Below are 16,534 nucleotides of genomic sequence, written 5' to 3' on the forward strand. Positions count from 1 at the left end.
TCTAAAAATAAGGTACTACACTGGTGAAGCTATGACACAGGACTACATGTATGCTAAGTAGTGAAAGCACATATGACAACCCCACAACCAACAGACTGGGTCATTGCTCTGAGATTCTGCCATATCCAGTCATGAATGATGTTGGACAATGAAACTTCAATCAGAAGAAGAAGGCTTTGTGAACCTCTGTATGCTCAATGATGACAATATCCAGCATCTGAGGCTAAAAGATGAGAATAAAGCATTCACACCAATCTCCAGTCAGAAGTGTCAAGTGAATGATCTAACTTGCACTTCTCAAGAGGTCCCAAGCATTAGACATGCCAGTCTTCAGCCAATTCGACTTGCTCCATGAGTGTTTAAGAAATGGCTAAAGATACTGAATACTCCAAAGCCAACTGACCCTCTTGGCATTCCAGCAATAGAACTGAGGACTTGCACTCCAGAACTAGCCGCATCCCTAGCCAAGCTGTTACAGTACAGCTACAGCACTGGAATCTACCAAACAATGTCGAAAGTTGCCTCAATGGGTCCTAGCCTCAAAACACCCGGTTAAAATAAATGCCTCTTGATCTTCAGGCAGCACCTTCATACGTGAAAGAAATTCTCTTCTTTCCTCTTCATGACACACCAGGCAGTTGACCAATTTCTGAATTCTGTGCCTTCTGGTTAAAGCTGCTTGGACAGCACCTTCCAAGCTTGTGATTTCCACTGCTGATGACAAGGACAGCAAATGCTCCCCTCTAACTCACACACCGTCTTGACTTAGAGCTGTATTGTCATCTCTTCACTGTCACTGGGTCAAAATCCTGGAATTCCTGACAGGACTGCAATGGTTCAAAGGCAGCTGTCCAGCACCACCTTGAGGGGAATTAGGGATGAGTAATAACTGCTAGGTTACCGATGACCATGTCCCAACAACAAATAAAAAGAGAGCACAGTGTGGAGTGCTTGGTCAGAACAATTGACAGGCTTAGAACAGTGTAACTGTATAGCTACAGCCCTGCCTAGATGAGGCTAGTGCTCGGAGCACTTGACCTGTGGCAGTTCTTCCATTGTGAGACAATGATTTCCTACTTTTCAGAAATCATTTTATCTGCCTTGATCTTCATTTGATCCTTGATCTGCACTTCTGGGTTCCAGCCTCTGCAGCCTCCACTTGGCCTTTGGTCCTCTGATGATAAATAAAAGCAGCAACTGCAGTGGCTGCATTCTCATAAGCCACACGTCGGTCAATAGAACAGGGGAGAGAAACACAGAGATCCATCTTAAAGGAGATGAGACCTTCATAGCTGGTCCTAAAGCTCTCTCAACGTCTGTAAATGCCAGGATCATGGAGGCTTAGGTTTTCAAAGCAAACCATGCTAATATCTGCACCCTCGTGGAATAAGACCTCCTTCTTAGTGGACTGTGTGAAATGAATTTCCACTGCCAGTCAAGGTGGTATCATTTGAGGGTGCCAGTGCAGATGCTGTACTGTTCTCTGGGGTTCTGCACCCTCTCTTCTAGCTCGGAGAGAGCATAGACAGTTGAATATCAGAAATCAAGTCTGTGGAGAGATGGAAAGAGCAACCTTTGAGAGACATGGGTTTTCTTTTTCACCCATGGGATGTGGCCATCGCTGCTGGCCAGCATTTATTACCCATCCATAGTTGCCCTTGAGAAGGTGGGCATTAGCTGCCTTATAGAGTCATTGATTCATACAGGACCCTATGGTCCAATTCACCTATGCCGTCTAGGTATCTTAAACTGAACTAGTCCCATTTGCCTGCATTTGGCCCACATCCCTCTAAACCTTTCCTATTCATTTAGCTGGCCAAATGTTTTAATTGTATCCACCTCTACTTCCTCTAGCAATTCATTGCATACACGCACTACCCTCTGTTGAAAAAGTTGCCCCTCAGGTCCCTTTTAAATCTTTCCCTTCTCACCTTAAACATAGAACAGTACAGCACAGTACAGGCCTTCGGCCCACGATGTTGTGTCGACCTATTTATCCTACTAAAATCAATCTACCCTGCATATCCTACATTTTACTATCTTCCATGTGCCTATCCAAGAGTCGCTTAAAAGTCTCTAAAGTATCTGACTCCACTACCACTGCGGCAGCGCATTCCACATGCCCACCACTCTCTGTGTAAAGAACCTACCTCTGACATCTCTCTATACCTTCCTCCAATCACCTTAAAGTTATGCCCCCTCGTAATAGTCATTTCTGCCCTGGGAAAAAGTCTCTGACTATCCACTCTATCTATGCCTCTCATCAACTTGGAAACCTCTATCAAGTCATCTCTCATCCTTCTTCACTCCAATGCAAAAAGCCCTAGCTCCCTCAACCTTTCCTCATAAGACCTGCCTTCCAGTCCAGGCAGCATCCTGGTAAATCTCCTCTGCACCCTCTCTAAAGCTTCCACATCTTTCCTATAGTGAGGTGACCAGAACTGAACACAATATTCCAAGTGTGGTCTAACCAGAGTTTTACAGAGCTGCAGCATAACCTCACGGCTCTTAAACTCAATTCCCCTGCCAAAGAAAGCCAACACACCATCCGCCTTCTCTACAACCCTATCAACTTGGGTAGCAACTTTGAGGGATCTATGGATGTGGGCCCCAAGATCCCTCTGTTCCTCCACATTGCCAAGAATCCTGCCATTAACCCTGTATTCTGCATTCAAATTCGACCTTCCAAAATGAATCACTTCTCACTTTTTTGGGTTGAATTTCATTTGCCACTTCTTTGCCCAGCTCTGCATCCTGTCAATGTCCCGTTGCAACCTACAACAGCCCTCCATGCTGTCCACAACTCCACCGACCTTCGTGTCAGCGGCAAACTTACTAACCCACCCTTCCACTTCCTCATCCAAACCTATGCCCTCTAGTTTCGGACTCCCCTATCCTGGGAAAATAACCTTGGTACATTCACCTTATCTATGCCCCTCATGATATAATATGCCTCTATAAGGTCATCCCTCAGCCTCCAACATTTCAGGGAAAAAGCCCCAGACTATCCAGTCTCTCCTTATAACTCAAACCTTCTAGACCCAACAACATCCTTATAAATTTTTTCTGTACCTTTTCTAGTTTAACAACATCTTTCCTATAGCAGGGCGACCAGAATTGTGCACAGTATTCTAAAAGAGGCCTCACCAATGTCTTTAACATGCCGTCCCAACTCTTGTACTCAATGCTCTGACCAACATATGCAAGCATGCCAAATGGCTTCTTCACCATTCTGTCTACCTGCGATGCCACTTTCAAGGAAATATGTACCTGCACCCCTACCCCTACTCCCCCTTTATGCCTCCAAGGATTCATTTGATCCCAACTGTCTATACCTGACGTACGCCTCCTTTTTCTTGAATAGAGTAGCCTCAATATCTCTAGTCATCCAGTGTTCTTTAGACCTACCAGCCATGCCCTTCACACCAACAGGAACATACTGTCACCGAACTCTGGTTATCTCAGTTTTGAAAGCCTCCTACATGCCGGATGTCCCTTTACCTGTGAACAATCTCCTCCAGTCAACTTCAAAAGTTCCTGTCTAATACCTTCAAAATTGAGCTTACTTCAATTTAGAACTTTAACTTTTAGATTTTGCTTATCCTTTTCCATAACTATTTTAAAACTAAAAGAACTATGATCACTGGTCCAAAGTAATGCCCCTGCCCTATTACCCAAGTAAAGGTCAAGTTTTGCTACAGCTCTACTAGGTGCTTCCACATTGCTGCAGTCCACAAGCTACAGGTTGACTGAAAATGCCCTTCAGAAATGAACTCCAGGATTTTGACCCAGTGACAGTGAAGGACTGGCGATTTGTTTCCAAGTCAGGATGGTGAGTGGCTTTGAGGGGAACTTGCAGGTGACAGTGTTACCATGTCTCTGCTTCAAGATGGAAGCGGGCAGTAGTTTGGAAGGTGCTGTCTAAGGATCTTTGGTGAATTTCAGCACTGCATCCTGTAAATACCCAGGCTCGATTCCACCCTTGGGCGACTGTCTGTGTGGAGTTTGCACATTCTCCCCGTGTCTGCATGGGTTTACTCTGGGTGCTCCGGTTTCCTCCCACCATCCAAAAATGTGCAGGCTAGGTGGATTGGCCATGAAAAATTGCCCAGAGTTGAGGGATGTGTAAATTAGGTGGGTTATAGGAGGATGGGTCTGGGAGGGATGCTCTGAGAGTCAGTGTGGATGTGTTGGGTCAAAGGGCCTGTTTCCACACTGTAGGGATTGTGTGATCTATGAAATAGTACACACTGCTGCTACTGAGCATCAGTGGTGGATGCTTGTTGATTGTGGACAGGCTTTGGGAGTCAGGAGGTGAGTTACTCACCGCAGTATTCATAGAATCATAGAATCCCTACAGTGTGGAAACAGGCCCTTCAGCCCAACCAGTCCACACCAACCCTTGGAGCAGCCCATCCAGACCCATCCCCTTATAACCCACCTAAGCTACACATCCCTGAACACTACGGACAATTTAGTATGGCCAATCCACCTACCCTGCACATCTTTGGACTGTGGGAGGAAACCGGAGTACCTGGAGGAAACCCACACAGACCCGGGGAGAACGTGCAAACTCCACACAGACAGTCGCCCGAGGGTGGAATTGAACCTGGGTCCCTGGCGCTGTGAGGCAGCAGTGCTAACCACTAAGCCACCGTGCCGCCCCTACCTTCCTAGCTTCTAACCTGCTCTTGTTAATGTGGTCAGTGGTAACCCCCAAGATGTAGATAGTGCAGGTTTCAACAATGGTAACATCATTGAATGTCAAGGGGCAGTGGTCAGATCGTCTCTTATTGGCGATAATCATTGCATGTGTGGCATGGATGTTTCCTGCCACTTGTTACCCCAAGCCTGGAGATTGTCCAGATCTTGTTCCATTTGAACATGGACTGTTTCAGTACCTGAGAGTCGCAAATGAATGCTGAATGTTGTACAATCATCAGCAAACATCCCACCCCTGACCTCATGATGGAGGGAAGGTCATCGATGAAGCAGCTGAAGATGGTTGGGCTTGGTACACTACCCTGAAGAACTTCTACAGAGACATCCTGGAGCTGAGATGACTGACTTTGTGTTTTTGTGTGGAACCTCAGGAGACTGGAGAGATATTAAATGAATATTTTGTCCTGTGGAAAAAGAAATGGAGCGTGGAGAACTCAGGGAAATAAATATTGGTGTTTTAAAAGCAGTTCACATTACAGAAGAGGAATTGCTGGAGGTCTTAGAAATTATGAAGCTGGATAAATCTCCAAGATCTGATTTAGTGTATCCCAGGACATTGTGGGAAGTTAGGGAAGAAATTGAGAGGCCTCTTGCAGAAATATTTGTATCATCTGTAATTATGGGTGATGTGCTGATGACTGGAGAGTGGCTAATGTTGTGCCTTCGTTTAAGAAGGAATGTAAGGAGAAGCCTGGGAATTATAGACCTGAGAATCTGACTTCAGTGGTGGGTAATTTGTTGGAAGTGATTCTAAAAGATAGAATTTATATGCATTTGGAGAGGCAGGGAATGATTAGGGATAGTCAGCATGGTTTTGTGTGAGGGAAATCATGTCTCACAAACTTGATTGAGTTTTTTGAGGGAGTAACCAAGAAGATTGATGAGGGCAAAGTGGTAGATGTTATTTACTCAGACTTTAGTAAAGCCTTTGACAAGGTTCGGTATGGTAGATTAATTAGTAAAGTTAGATCACATGGGATTCAGGGTAAACTTGGCAATTGGATACAAACAAAAAAATTGGCTTAATAGCAGGAGACAGAGAGTGATGGTGGAGGGTTGTTTTTCAAACTTAAGGCCTGTGACCAAGGTGTTCCACGGGGATTGGTGCTGGGTCCACATTTGTTTGTCATTTATATAAATGATTTAGATGAGAATATAGAAGGCATGGTTAGTAAGTATGGGGATGACACCAAAGTTGATGGTATAGTGGACAGTGAAGAAGGTTATCTAAGATTACAAAGAGATCTTGATCAATTGGGTCAGTGGGCTGAAGAGTGGCAGATGGAGTTTAGTTTGGATAAATGTAAGGTATTGCATTTTGGTAGAACAAACAAGGGCAGGACTTAAACAATTAAAAGTAGGGCCTTGGATAGTGTTGTAGAACAGAGACACCTAGGAGTTCAGGCACCTAATTCTTCGAAGTTTATGTCACATATCGATAGGGTAATTAAGAAGGTGTTTAACATGCTTGCCTTCATTGCTCAGACCTTTGAGTTAAGGAGTTGGGACATTATGCTGAGGGCGTACAGGACGTTGGTGAGGCCTCTTCTGGAATACTGTGTCCAGTTTGGTCGCCCTGTTATAGGAAGGATATTTTTAATTTGGAGAGGGTTCAGAAGAGATTTACCAGAATGTTGCTGAGAATGGAAGGTTTGAGCTAAAGGGAGAGACTGGACAGGCTGGGATTTTTTTTCACTGGTGCGTAGGAAGTTGAGGAGTGATCTTACAGGGGTTTATAAAATCATAAGGCATATAGATAAGGTAAAGGTGTATTTTCCCTACAGTAGGCTATTTCAAGTCTGGGGGCATTTTTTTAAGGTAATAGGAGAAATATTTAAAAAAGACACAGGGGCAATTTTTTTACACATATTGGTTTGTTTGTGGAATGAACTTACAGAGGAAGTGTTGGATTTGGGTACAGTTACAACGTTAAAAAGACATTTAGATAAGTAAATCAATAAGAAATGTTTGGAGGAATCTGGGCCAAGCACAGGCAGGTGGAAATGTTTGGAGGAATCTGGGCCAAGCACAGGCAGGTGAGAATAATGGTAAGCGTGAAGGGTGTATTTCCATGCTCTGTGATTCTATGACCTCCAACAACCACAACCGTCTTCTGTGTGACAGGTATGACTCCAACATGTAGAGAGTTTGCCCCCTGATACTCATTGATTCCAGCTTTGCAGGGCACTTGCTGCATGATAGCACTATTGATGACACCACCTATCATTTTACTGATGATCAAGAGTACCCTGATTGGGAGGAAATTATTAGGTTAAATTTGTCCTGCTTTTCATGTTACAGGACATGCCTAGGCAATTTTCCACCTTGCCAGATAGATGCCATAGTTATAACTGTACAGAAAGGGCTTGGCTTGGGGAGCAACAGGTTCTGGGGCACAGGTCTTCAGTAGTATTGCCAGAATGTTGTCAGGTCCCATAGCCTTTGCACTATTCAGTGCCTGTAACTGTTTCTTGACATCAGGTGCAGTGAATCATATTAGCTGAAGACTGGTATCTGTACTGCTGAGGACCACCAGAAGAGGCTGAAATGGATCATCCACTTGGCACTTCTGATTGATAAATGCTGCAAATGATTCAGCCTTAACTCTTGTACTGATGTGTTAAGCTCTTCCATACTGAGGATGGGATTATTTATAGAGTCTCCTCCACCAGTGAGTTGTTTAATTGTCCACCAGTATTCATGAATGGATGTGGCAAAACTGCAAAGCTTAGATCTGATATGTTGGCTGTGTAATTGCTTAGCTCTGTCAATTGCTGCTTATGCTGTTTGGCACGCAAGTAGTCCTGTTTGATAGCTTAAGGTTGACACCTCATTTTTAGATATGCCCGGTGCTATTCCTGGCGTGAAGTCCTGCGCTTTCCATTGGTGTGAGGTGACACAATGGTGAGGTTAAGTTCAAACGTTCAGTTGCTAAGAGAGAGGCATGTGGATCTAAAAAAAACGAAGTATTGGAGCATCTCAGCAGGACTGACAGCATCTGTAGAGGGAGAAACAGAGTTAATTTTTCGAGTCTGATAAGACTTGTTCTGCTCCAGATTGATCAATGCGTAACAATAAAGTTCCATACAGCATGCTAGGTAGACACATCCCTTATTTACCTGACACTAACTGCTTTGCTTTGAAAGATTTTCTTTCCTGTATGTTTGTGGCTTATGGTGTAATTTATATTTTGGTTGACAGTATTCAATGGCTGGAGATGATTCAGTAACAGAAGCAGTAACAGACCTGGTCCGAGGATCACTCTGCCCAGCACTTAAGGCAATATTTGAACAGGGTTTGAAGAAACCATCAATCCTAGGTGGTCCTTGCCATCCTTGGCTTTTTATTGAAGAGGTAAAGAGGTTGACTATGGATTCTGAAAAACATTTGTATGTTTGAAATACTTAGTTTTTGTACATAAATTATTTGTGGTGTGCCTCTCAACAGTTTTCTCCTTTTGCTTTTCACTCCCCTATTCCCTATACTCCTTTCCACAATACTGTTTCTCCTCTCTCTATGTCTATCCCCTTTCTCTTTTCTCCCCTCTTCATCTTTCCTTTAACTGACTCTTGACCCTCTCCCTCTCACTTCCTCTCTCCACAACTTTTCTTTTTGCATCCACTCTACTGCTGTCACTTTCTCTACCTTCTATCCCCATTCTCCTGCGTCCCTTTCCCCATTTCTGCCATTCTTTCTTATCCTTTCACCCACTTGGCAACACTTCTCTCTTTCCCCTTTCCCTTTTTTCCTTTTCTTTTTTATTTTTCACTCCTCTTGCTTTGTTCTCGCTTCCCTTGTTTCCCTACTTCATGAATTATTGCTCATCCTTTATTTCACAGGCTGCTGGAAAGGAAGTGGAACGAGACTTTGACTCTGTATATTCTCGACTAGTGCTGTGTAAAACATACAGGTACATTTTACTCTTTCTTACCAGTTAGAATAGTGTAGAGGTACCTATATTCTGCATCTTTCATGAGAATATTTACTAGGGACTGTATAGAGAGAGCTTTACTTTCAATTTAAATGAGTAGAGGGAACTTTCAGTTTAAAAGTGTAGAGGGAGATTGACTTTATATCTAACATTGTGCTGACCCTATCCTGGGAATGTTTGATGGCGACAGAGTGAAGAGAGTTTTACCTATAGTTTAGAAGACTAAAGACAGTTTTACTTTCAGTTTAGAAGAGTAGAGAGAGCTCTACTTCCAGTTGACAAGAGTAGTGGGCGCACTGCTTTCAGTTTAGAAGAGTAGGGAGACATTTACTTTAATTTTGAAAGAGTAGAGAAAGATTTACTCTGTCTCTAACCCCGTGCTGTACAAGTCATGGGAGTATTCAATGGGTACAGTGTAGAGGCAACTTTACTTTCCATTGAAAAGAGTAGAGGGAGCTTTTTTAATTTTCTTGTAGAACACAGGTGTCACTAGCTGGCCAACATTTATTGCCCATGCCTGTTTGGTGAGCTGCCAGCTTGCATCACTCCAGTCTATGTGCTTTACTGTGTAACTAATCACAAGTAATCATGTGCTGTACCTGCTCTGGGACTGATGAGGACAGTGCAGAGTATTCACCCATCATCTATCACAACAAGAACTTGTTCGATTTGACAGTGTGAAATGAAAGCAATTTATACAATCTGGTGCCTCATGGACTTGAGTGTTTTAGTTGACCTGCTGCTTTATTATTAATAATTATTATTAATTATTAATTTATTGTTAAGGAAAATCCCAAAGTGTTTTATACATATATAAGGAGCAAGAGGGTATCTAGGAAAAAGGTAGTTTCACTCGAGGAAAAATAAGGGAATTTATGTGTGGAGCCAGAGGACATGGTGGATGGTGAAGGCTCTCACCACGTAAAGGGTCTGCCATTAACAGTATAATTCACACCTAAATTTGATCCTCCAAAATGCATCACCTCGCATTAAACTCCATCTGCCATTTCTGTGCCCAAGTCGCTAATCTATCTATATCCTGTTGTATCCTTTCAGAATTGTTGGCACTATCAGCAACTCCACCAATCGTCGTGTCATCTGCAAAATTACTAATCAGACCGCCCACATTTTCCTCCAGATCATTCATATTTACTACAAACAACAGAGGACCTAAGACTGATCCCTACGGAACACACATTTCAGAATGTCTCCATTCTGAAAAACACCTTTCCACCGCTACCCTCTGTCTTCTATGACCTAGCCAGCCCACCCTGAATCCCATGTGATTTTAGTTTTTGTACCAATCCGGCATGTGAGACTTTATCAAATGCCAAAAGCTCATATAAACTACATCTACAACTCTTCCCTCATCAATTATCTTTGTCAACTCTTCAAAAAATTCGATCAGGTTGATGACACGTGACCTTCCCCATACGAAACCATGCTGCCTGTCACTAACCAGTCCATTTTCTTCCAAATGTGCATATATCCTGTCCCTCAGTATCTTCTCCAAGAGCTTCCCCACCACAGATGTCAGACCCACTGGCCTATAATTTCCTAGATCATCCCTGCTTCCTAAAAAGAACAAAAAAGGAGTATGGGCCTGTTCCTGTGCTGTACTTCTCTTTTGTTCTTTTTGTGAGTCTCAGGAGGGGTATGTTGGTATTCTAGGGCATGTCAATATAAAAAAGCAGTAAGTGTTGATTGTTTTGAAAAGCATTAGGTAGTCAAGTCCCAGGACCCGATGGGACCTATCCCAGAATGCTGAGGGAGGCAGGTGAGGAAATTGCTGGGGCCTTGTATGAAATCTTTGCTTCCTCTTTAGTCTCAGGAGAGGTCTCAAAGGACTGGAGAATGGCCAACATTGTTCCTTGCTTAAGAAAGGCAATAGGCATAATCCAGGAAATTACAGGCTGGTGAGTTTTATGTCAGTGGTAGGGAAATTATTGGAGAAGATTCTTAGGGATTGGATTTGCTCACATTTGGAAAAATGTGCACCTATTAATGATAGGCAGCATGACTTTGTGCAGGGAAGGTTGCATCCCACACACTCACAGTTTTTTGAGAAAGTGACAAAGATGGTTATGAGGACAAGGTAGTAAATGTTGCCTGTTTGGACTTTAGCAACGCCTTTGACAAGGTTCGTTGTGGCAGGCTGAGCTGGTAAGATGGATACAAAACTGGGTTAGTCATAGAAGACAAATAGTAGGGGTGGAAGAAAGTTTTTCAGACTGGAGATCTGTGACCAATGCTGTTTCGCGGGGATCAGTACTGGAACTCCTGTTGTTTGTAATATATATACACGATTTAAAGGAAAAGTAGGTGGCCTGATTAGTAAGTTTGCAGATGAATCAAAGATTGGGGGAGCTGCAGATCGTGAGGATTGCCAGAGGATACAGTAGGATATAGAAAGGCTGGACACTTGGGCAGAGAAATGGCATTCAGAGAAATGGAAGATGATGCATTTTGTGAGATCTAGTGCAGGAGGAAAATATACATTAAATGACAGAACCATCAGTAGCATCAACGTACAGAGGGATCTAGGCATACAGGTCCACAGTTTCCGGAAAGTGGTAACACAAATGGCGGTCAGGAAGGCATATTGAATGGTTGCCTTCACTGGTTGGAACGTAAGAGAATAAACATTGGCAAGTTATGTTGCTGTATAGTCATGAGCTATAGAACCTTAGTTAGACCACATTTGAAATATTGCGTAGTCTGGTTACCACACTAACAGAGGGATATGGAAGCTTTGAAGAGAGTACACAAAAGGTTTACCAGGATGTTGCCTGGTTTGAGAGGGTATTAGCTGTGAGGAGAGCTTGGACAAACTTGGTTTGTTTTCACGTGAACATTGTCAGCCAAGGGAGGATGATACGTGATAGTCAGCAAGATGTTTCCTTGCCCATGTTTAACCTGAAGCCATGAGACATCATGGAGTCCAGAGTCAATGTTGAAGACTCCCAGGGAATTCCTTCCGATAGTGTCCTAATGTGCTGCCATCTCTGCTGGGTCTGTCCTGCCAGTGGAGGTGCTGATAGTGGTGTCTGGGGCATTACCTTTTGTTTTTCTTTATTCATTCACGGGATAAGGGTGTTGCTGCCCATCCCTAATTGTCCAAAGGGCAGTTAAGAGTCAACCACATTGCTGTGGGTCTGGAGTCACATGTAGGCCAGACCAGGTAAGGATGGCAGTTTCCTTCCCTAAAGGACTTCCCTACCAGTCTCCCACCTGTAAGATATGAGTCTATGAGCATGACTATGTCAGCTGCTGCTTGAATAGTCTGTGAGACAGCTGTCCCAATTTTGGCACTAGCCCCCAGATGTCAGTAAGAGGGACTTTACAGGGTCTATATGGCTGTTTCTGTCATTGACTTTTCTTGTGCCTAGGTCAATGGCAGGTGGTCCTTCAAGTTTCATTTCTTTGTTGAAACTTCATTGTGATTGATATAACTGTGTGGCTTGCTAGGCTATTTCAGAGAGCAGTTGAGAATCATCCACATTGCTGTGGGTCTGGAGTCACATATAAGCCAGACCAGTCGAGGATGACAAATTTCCTTCCCTGAAGAACATTAGTGAGCCAGACGGGTTTTTCTGAAAATCGACAATGGTTTCATGACCATCAGTAGATTCTTAATTCCAGCTATTTTTTATTGAATTCAAATTCCACTATCTGCCCATAGTGGGATTCGAACCCCAGAACATTAGCTGAGTCTCTAGATTAAAAATCTAGTGATAATACCACTAGGACTTTGCCTCCCCATAAGTCAATAGATTGTGTCATTAGTCTTTTTATTCTTTTCATTCATTTAGGGAATGTGGGCATTGCTGGTCAAGTTGACATTGTTGCCCATCCCTAACTGCCCTTAAGATTTTGATGGTGAGCTGCTACCTTGAACCGTTGCAGTCCATATGATATGGATACACCCAAAGTGCTGTTAACAGAAAGTTCCAGGAGCGTTTGCAAATGACGATAGAACTGCTAAGTATAATTATATCTATTAAATCTTTTTACAATTTCCACACAAAGAATGAACCCATGGAACTTGGCACAGCCTGTTTGTCCTGAAACATTGATTCATACTTTTAAAAGGAAAATGGTAACACAGTAATCGTGGACTCATAATCCAGAACACCAGGGAAATGTTCTGGGAACATTGGTTGATTTCCATCATGGCAGATAACGAAGTCTGAATTCAGTAAAATTCTGGAGTGAAATCTAGTCTAATGGTGACCATATCACCACTGTTGACAACCATAAAATCCCTTTTATTCATTCAGTCATAGGATGTGGACATTGCTGCCAGGATGGCCATTTACTGTCCACCTTTAACTGCCCTTGAAAAGGTGATGAGCTGCCTTCTTGAACTGCTGCAATCCATTGTGAGTGGCTTTGAAGAGAACTTACAGATGATGGTCTTCCCATGCATCTGCATCTCTTTGTCAGTTTGGAAAGTGCAGTCTAAGCAGCCTTAGTGAATTTCTGCAGTGCTTCTTATAGATGGTACACACTGTTGCATCAGTGATGGAGGGAGTGGATGTTTGTGGATGTAATGCCAATCAAGTGAGCGGCTTTGACCTGAATGGTGTCGAGCTACTTGGTTGTTAATGTAGCTGCACTCACCAAGCAAGTGGAAAGTATTCCATCACACTCCTGACTTGTCCTCCTACATAAAGCAACGAATTGCAGATGCTGGAAATCTGACACAAAAACAGAAATTGCTGGAGAAACTCAGCAGATCTGGCAGCATCTGTGGAGAGAAAGCAAAGTCAATGTTTCAGATGCACCCTGGCCTTTCATCAGTTCTGTCAGGTAGACACATTTGACGAGGTACCTCATGGTAGATTGGTCCACAGCATTTGACAAGGTTCCCTCACAATAGACTGGTCCAGACATTAAGTCATATGGGATCCGCAGTGAGTTGGTAAGTTTGTTGCAAAATTGGCTTGGCCACAAGAAGTCAGAGGGTAGTTGTGGTGTTCCGCAAGGATCAGTGCTGGGACCTCTGTTGTTTGTAATATATATAAATGATTTGATGAAAATGTAGGTGGTCTGATTATTAAATTTGCAGATGACACAAAAATTGGTGGAGTTGTGCATAGTGAGGAGGCCAGTAAAGGATACAACAGGATACAGATCAATAGGAAAGTTGCGTGGAGAAATGACAGATGGATTTTAACCCAGACAAATGTGATGTGGTGCATTTTGGGAGGTCAGATGCAAGAGGAAAGTATACCGTAAATGACAGGACCGTTGGGATCACTGATATACAGAATGATCTTGGAGAACAAGTGGATAAGGTGGTAAAGAAGGCGTACAGCATGCTTGCCTTCAACAGCTGGGTCATTGAGTGTAAAAGTTGGCAAGTCATTTTGCAGCTGTATAAAACTTTCGTTAGGCCAGGTTTGGAGTATTGGAGTTTTGGTTGCCACATTATAGAAAGAATGTGGAGGCTTTGGAAAGGGTACAAGAGAGGTTTACCAGGATGTTGCCTGGATTGAAGTGTACTAGCTATAAGGAGAAGTTGGATAAACATAGATTGTTTTCATTGGAGATTCAGATGCTATGAGGAGACGTGTTAGAAGTATATAAAACTGTGAAAGGAACAGCTAGGGTGGACAATCACAGTCTTTTTTCCAGAGTGAAATGTCAAATGCCAGGGGACATACTTTTAAGGTAAGAGGGGTAAAGTTTAAAGGACATGTGCGAGGCAGTATTTTTATGCAGAGAGTGTTGGGTGCCGGGGAGATGGTGGAAGCAGATATGATACCAACTGTTAAGAATCATTTGGACAGACACATGAACAAGGAGAAAATAGAGGGATACGGACCCTGTGCAGGCAAATGACATGAGTTTAGAATGGCATCATGATCAGCATGGACATGGTGGGCCAAAGGGCCTGTTCCAATGCTTTACTGTTCTAATTTCTGTGCCAAGCTGTACTGGAACACATAGCTAGTGGTGCAGCAAGTCCTGCGTGAATTTTGAGTGCAATTACCAGAATGTTGCCGTGCCCCTTAGAATTTGCAGTATTCAGTGCTTCAAGTATTTCTTGATATCACATATAGAGAATCAAATTGGCTGAAGACTGGCATTCATGATTCTGGGCCCCACTGGAGGAGGCCAAGATAGATCATCCACTTCTGTCTGAAGATTGTTACAGATGCAGTTTTTGACTGACATGCTGGGGTCCCCTATCATTAAGGATGGGAATATTTGTGGAGCATCTTCCTCCATTGAGTTGTTTAATTGTCTGCCACATTTCGTGACTGGATGTGGTAGTCATAGTTCATGTATTCCCTTCCCTAAAAGATATTAGATGTCCTTGGAAATCATGTGTCTCCAGCCCACAGTAATGTGGTTGACTCTTAATTGCCCTTTAACATGGCCTAGCAAGCTACTCAATTCAAGGGCAATTAGGGATGTGCAATAAGTGCTCACCCAACTAGCGAAACTCACATCCAATGGACAAAAAAAGGCTCTTAAGGAGAGAATATACTGAAAACAAACCAAGTTCCACAATTTGTGACACATTATAAGAGGGACAGAAGTGTTTCCTTTCTTCTCTTTTATTCCATCATAACATAATTTTGTGTTTTTAACTTTCACTCCAGTTTACAAACCCTCAAAATTTGTTACTTGTCAAAACCTCATGTAGACCTGAGGCATCAAGGTCACATAGAGTCATATAGTCATATGGCACAGAAACAGACCCTTCGGTCCAACTCATCCATGCCGACCAGATTTCCTAAACTGAACTAGTCCCATTTGCCTAGTTTGGCCCATATCCCTCTAAACCTAAGATAACATGGTGTAGAGCTGGATGAACACAGCAGGCCAAGCAGCATGAGAGGAGTAGGAAGGCTGACGTTTCGGGTCTAGACCCTTCTTCAGACCCTTTTCTGCAGTTCCTACTATCTGTCCCTCTAAACCTTTCCTATTCATGTACCTATCCAGATGTCTTTTAAATGTTGTAATTGTACCTGCCTGTACCTTCCTCTGGCATCTCATTCCATATATGCATCACCCCTGTGTAAAAAACTTGACCTTCATCTCAAACTTGCAGTGATCAAATTAAAAATAGCAGAGCATTGCAAACATTTGAATGAATTTAAAACAAGGTGAAGCTTCTTCAATTTAATCTGAATAAAATAATTACAATTTTAGCTGTGGTGCAATTAAAGCAAAATGGTTTGAAGAAGTTCAAATTGAATTATTACCAAGAACTGTAACTTGAGGCTCTTTAATCCGAGACTTGAACTTTATTTTAAATGTGATTCTTATGCTTTTTGCAGTTGCACAAATAAAGCCAAAATAAATCCACACCAGTTTCTTCAACTTCAAATGTAATTCTCCAGATTTTCCTTAATTCTGAGTGAACAATCATAAATTGAACTAAACATACTAAACAAACATATAGTATTCACATTTCATGAATTCTTGCAAGCATCACTCTGATTTTCATTTTGTACTGTATTCCTACGTCACAAATCCCAAAACATTGACATTATTTACAACAAAAACAGAAATTGCTGAAGACAATCAGCAATGTGGCAGCATCTGTGAGAGACCTAACATTTCAGATTTTGTGACTCCTCTTCCGAAACCTGAGTGAGACCAGACTTGAAACATTAAGTATCCGCAGTTCTTTGTTTTTTTCATGTTACTTGAATCCATTTAAAACTATAAACATGATGGTATCTGAAATGTAATACACAATGTACATATGTATAAAGAAAATAATTAACAAACTTCAAACAGCAAACAGAGATAACAAGGTGTAGAGCTGGATGAACACAGCAGGCCAAGCAGCATCAGAGGAGCAGGAAAGCTGACGTTTCGGGTCTAGACCCTTCTTCAGAAATCATTTCTGAAGAAGGG

At 42.6% G+C, this 16,534-nt stretch overlaps 1 protein-coding gene across 6 annotated transcripts in view; it reads left to right on the top strand.

The window, feature by feature from the left end:
- sgsm3 (small G protein signaling modulator 3) overlaps positions 1-16,534 on the top strand; it is a 203,950-nt gene that overhangs the window by 146,752 nt on the left and 40,664 nt on the right. For all 6 annotated transcript variants that reach the window (XM_048617525.1, XM_048617522.1, XM_048617521.1 and 3 more), the window contains 2 exons: positions 7,924-8,076; positions 8,562-8,632. In XM_048617525.1, the coding sequence (XP_048473482.1) occupies positions 7,924-8,076; positions 8,562-8,632 (224 nt within the window). The remainder of the gene's footprint in view (positions 1-7,923; positions 8,077-8,561; positions 8,633-16,534) is intronic.

Source organism: Rhincodon typus, chromosome 37 (assembly GCF_021869965.1).
Source record: "Rhincodon typus isolate 14 chromosome 37, sRhiTyp1.1, whole genome shotgun sequence".
Lineage (NCBI taxonomy): Eukaryota > Metazoa > Chordata > Chondrichthyes > Orectolobiformes > Rhincodontidae > Rhincodon > Rhincodon typus.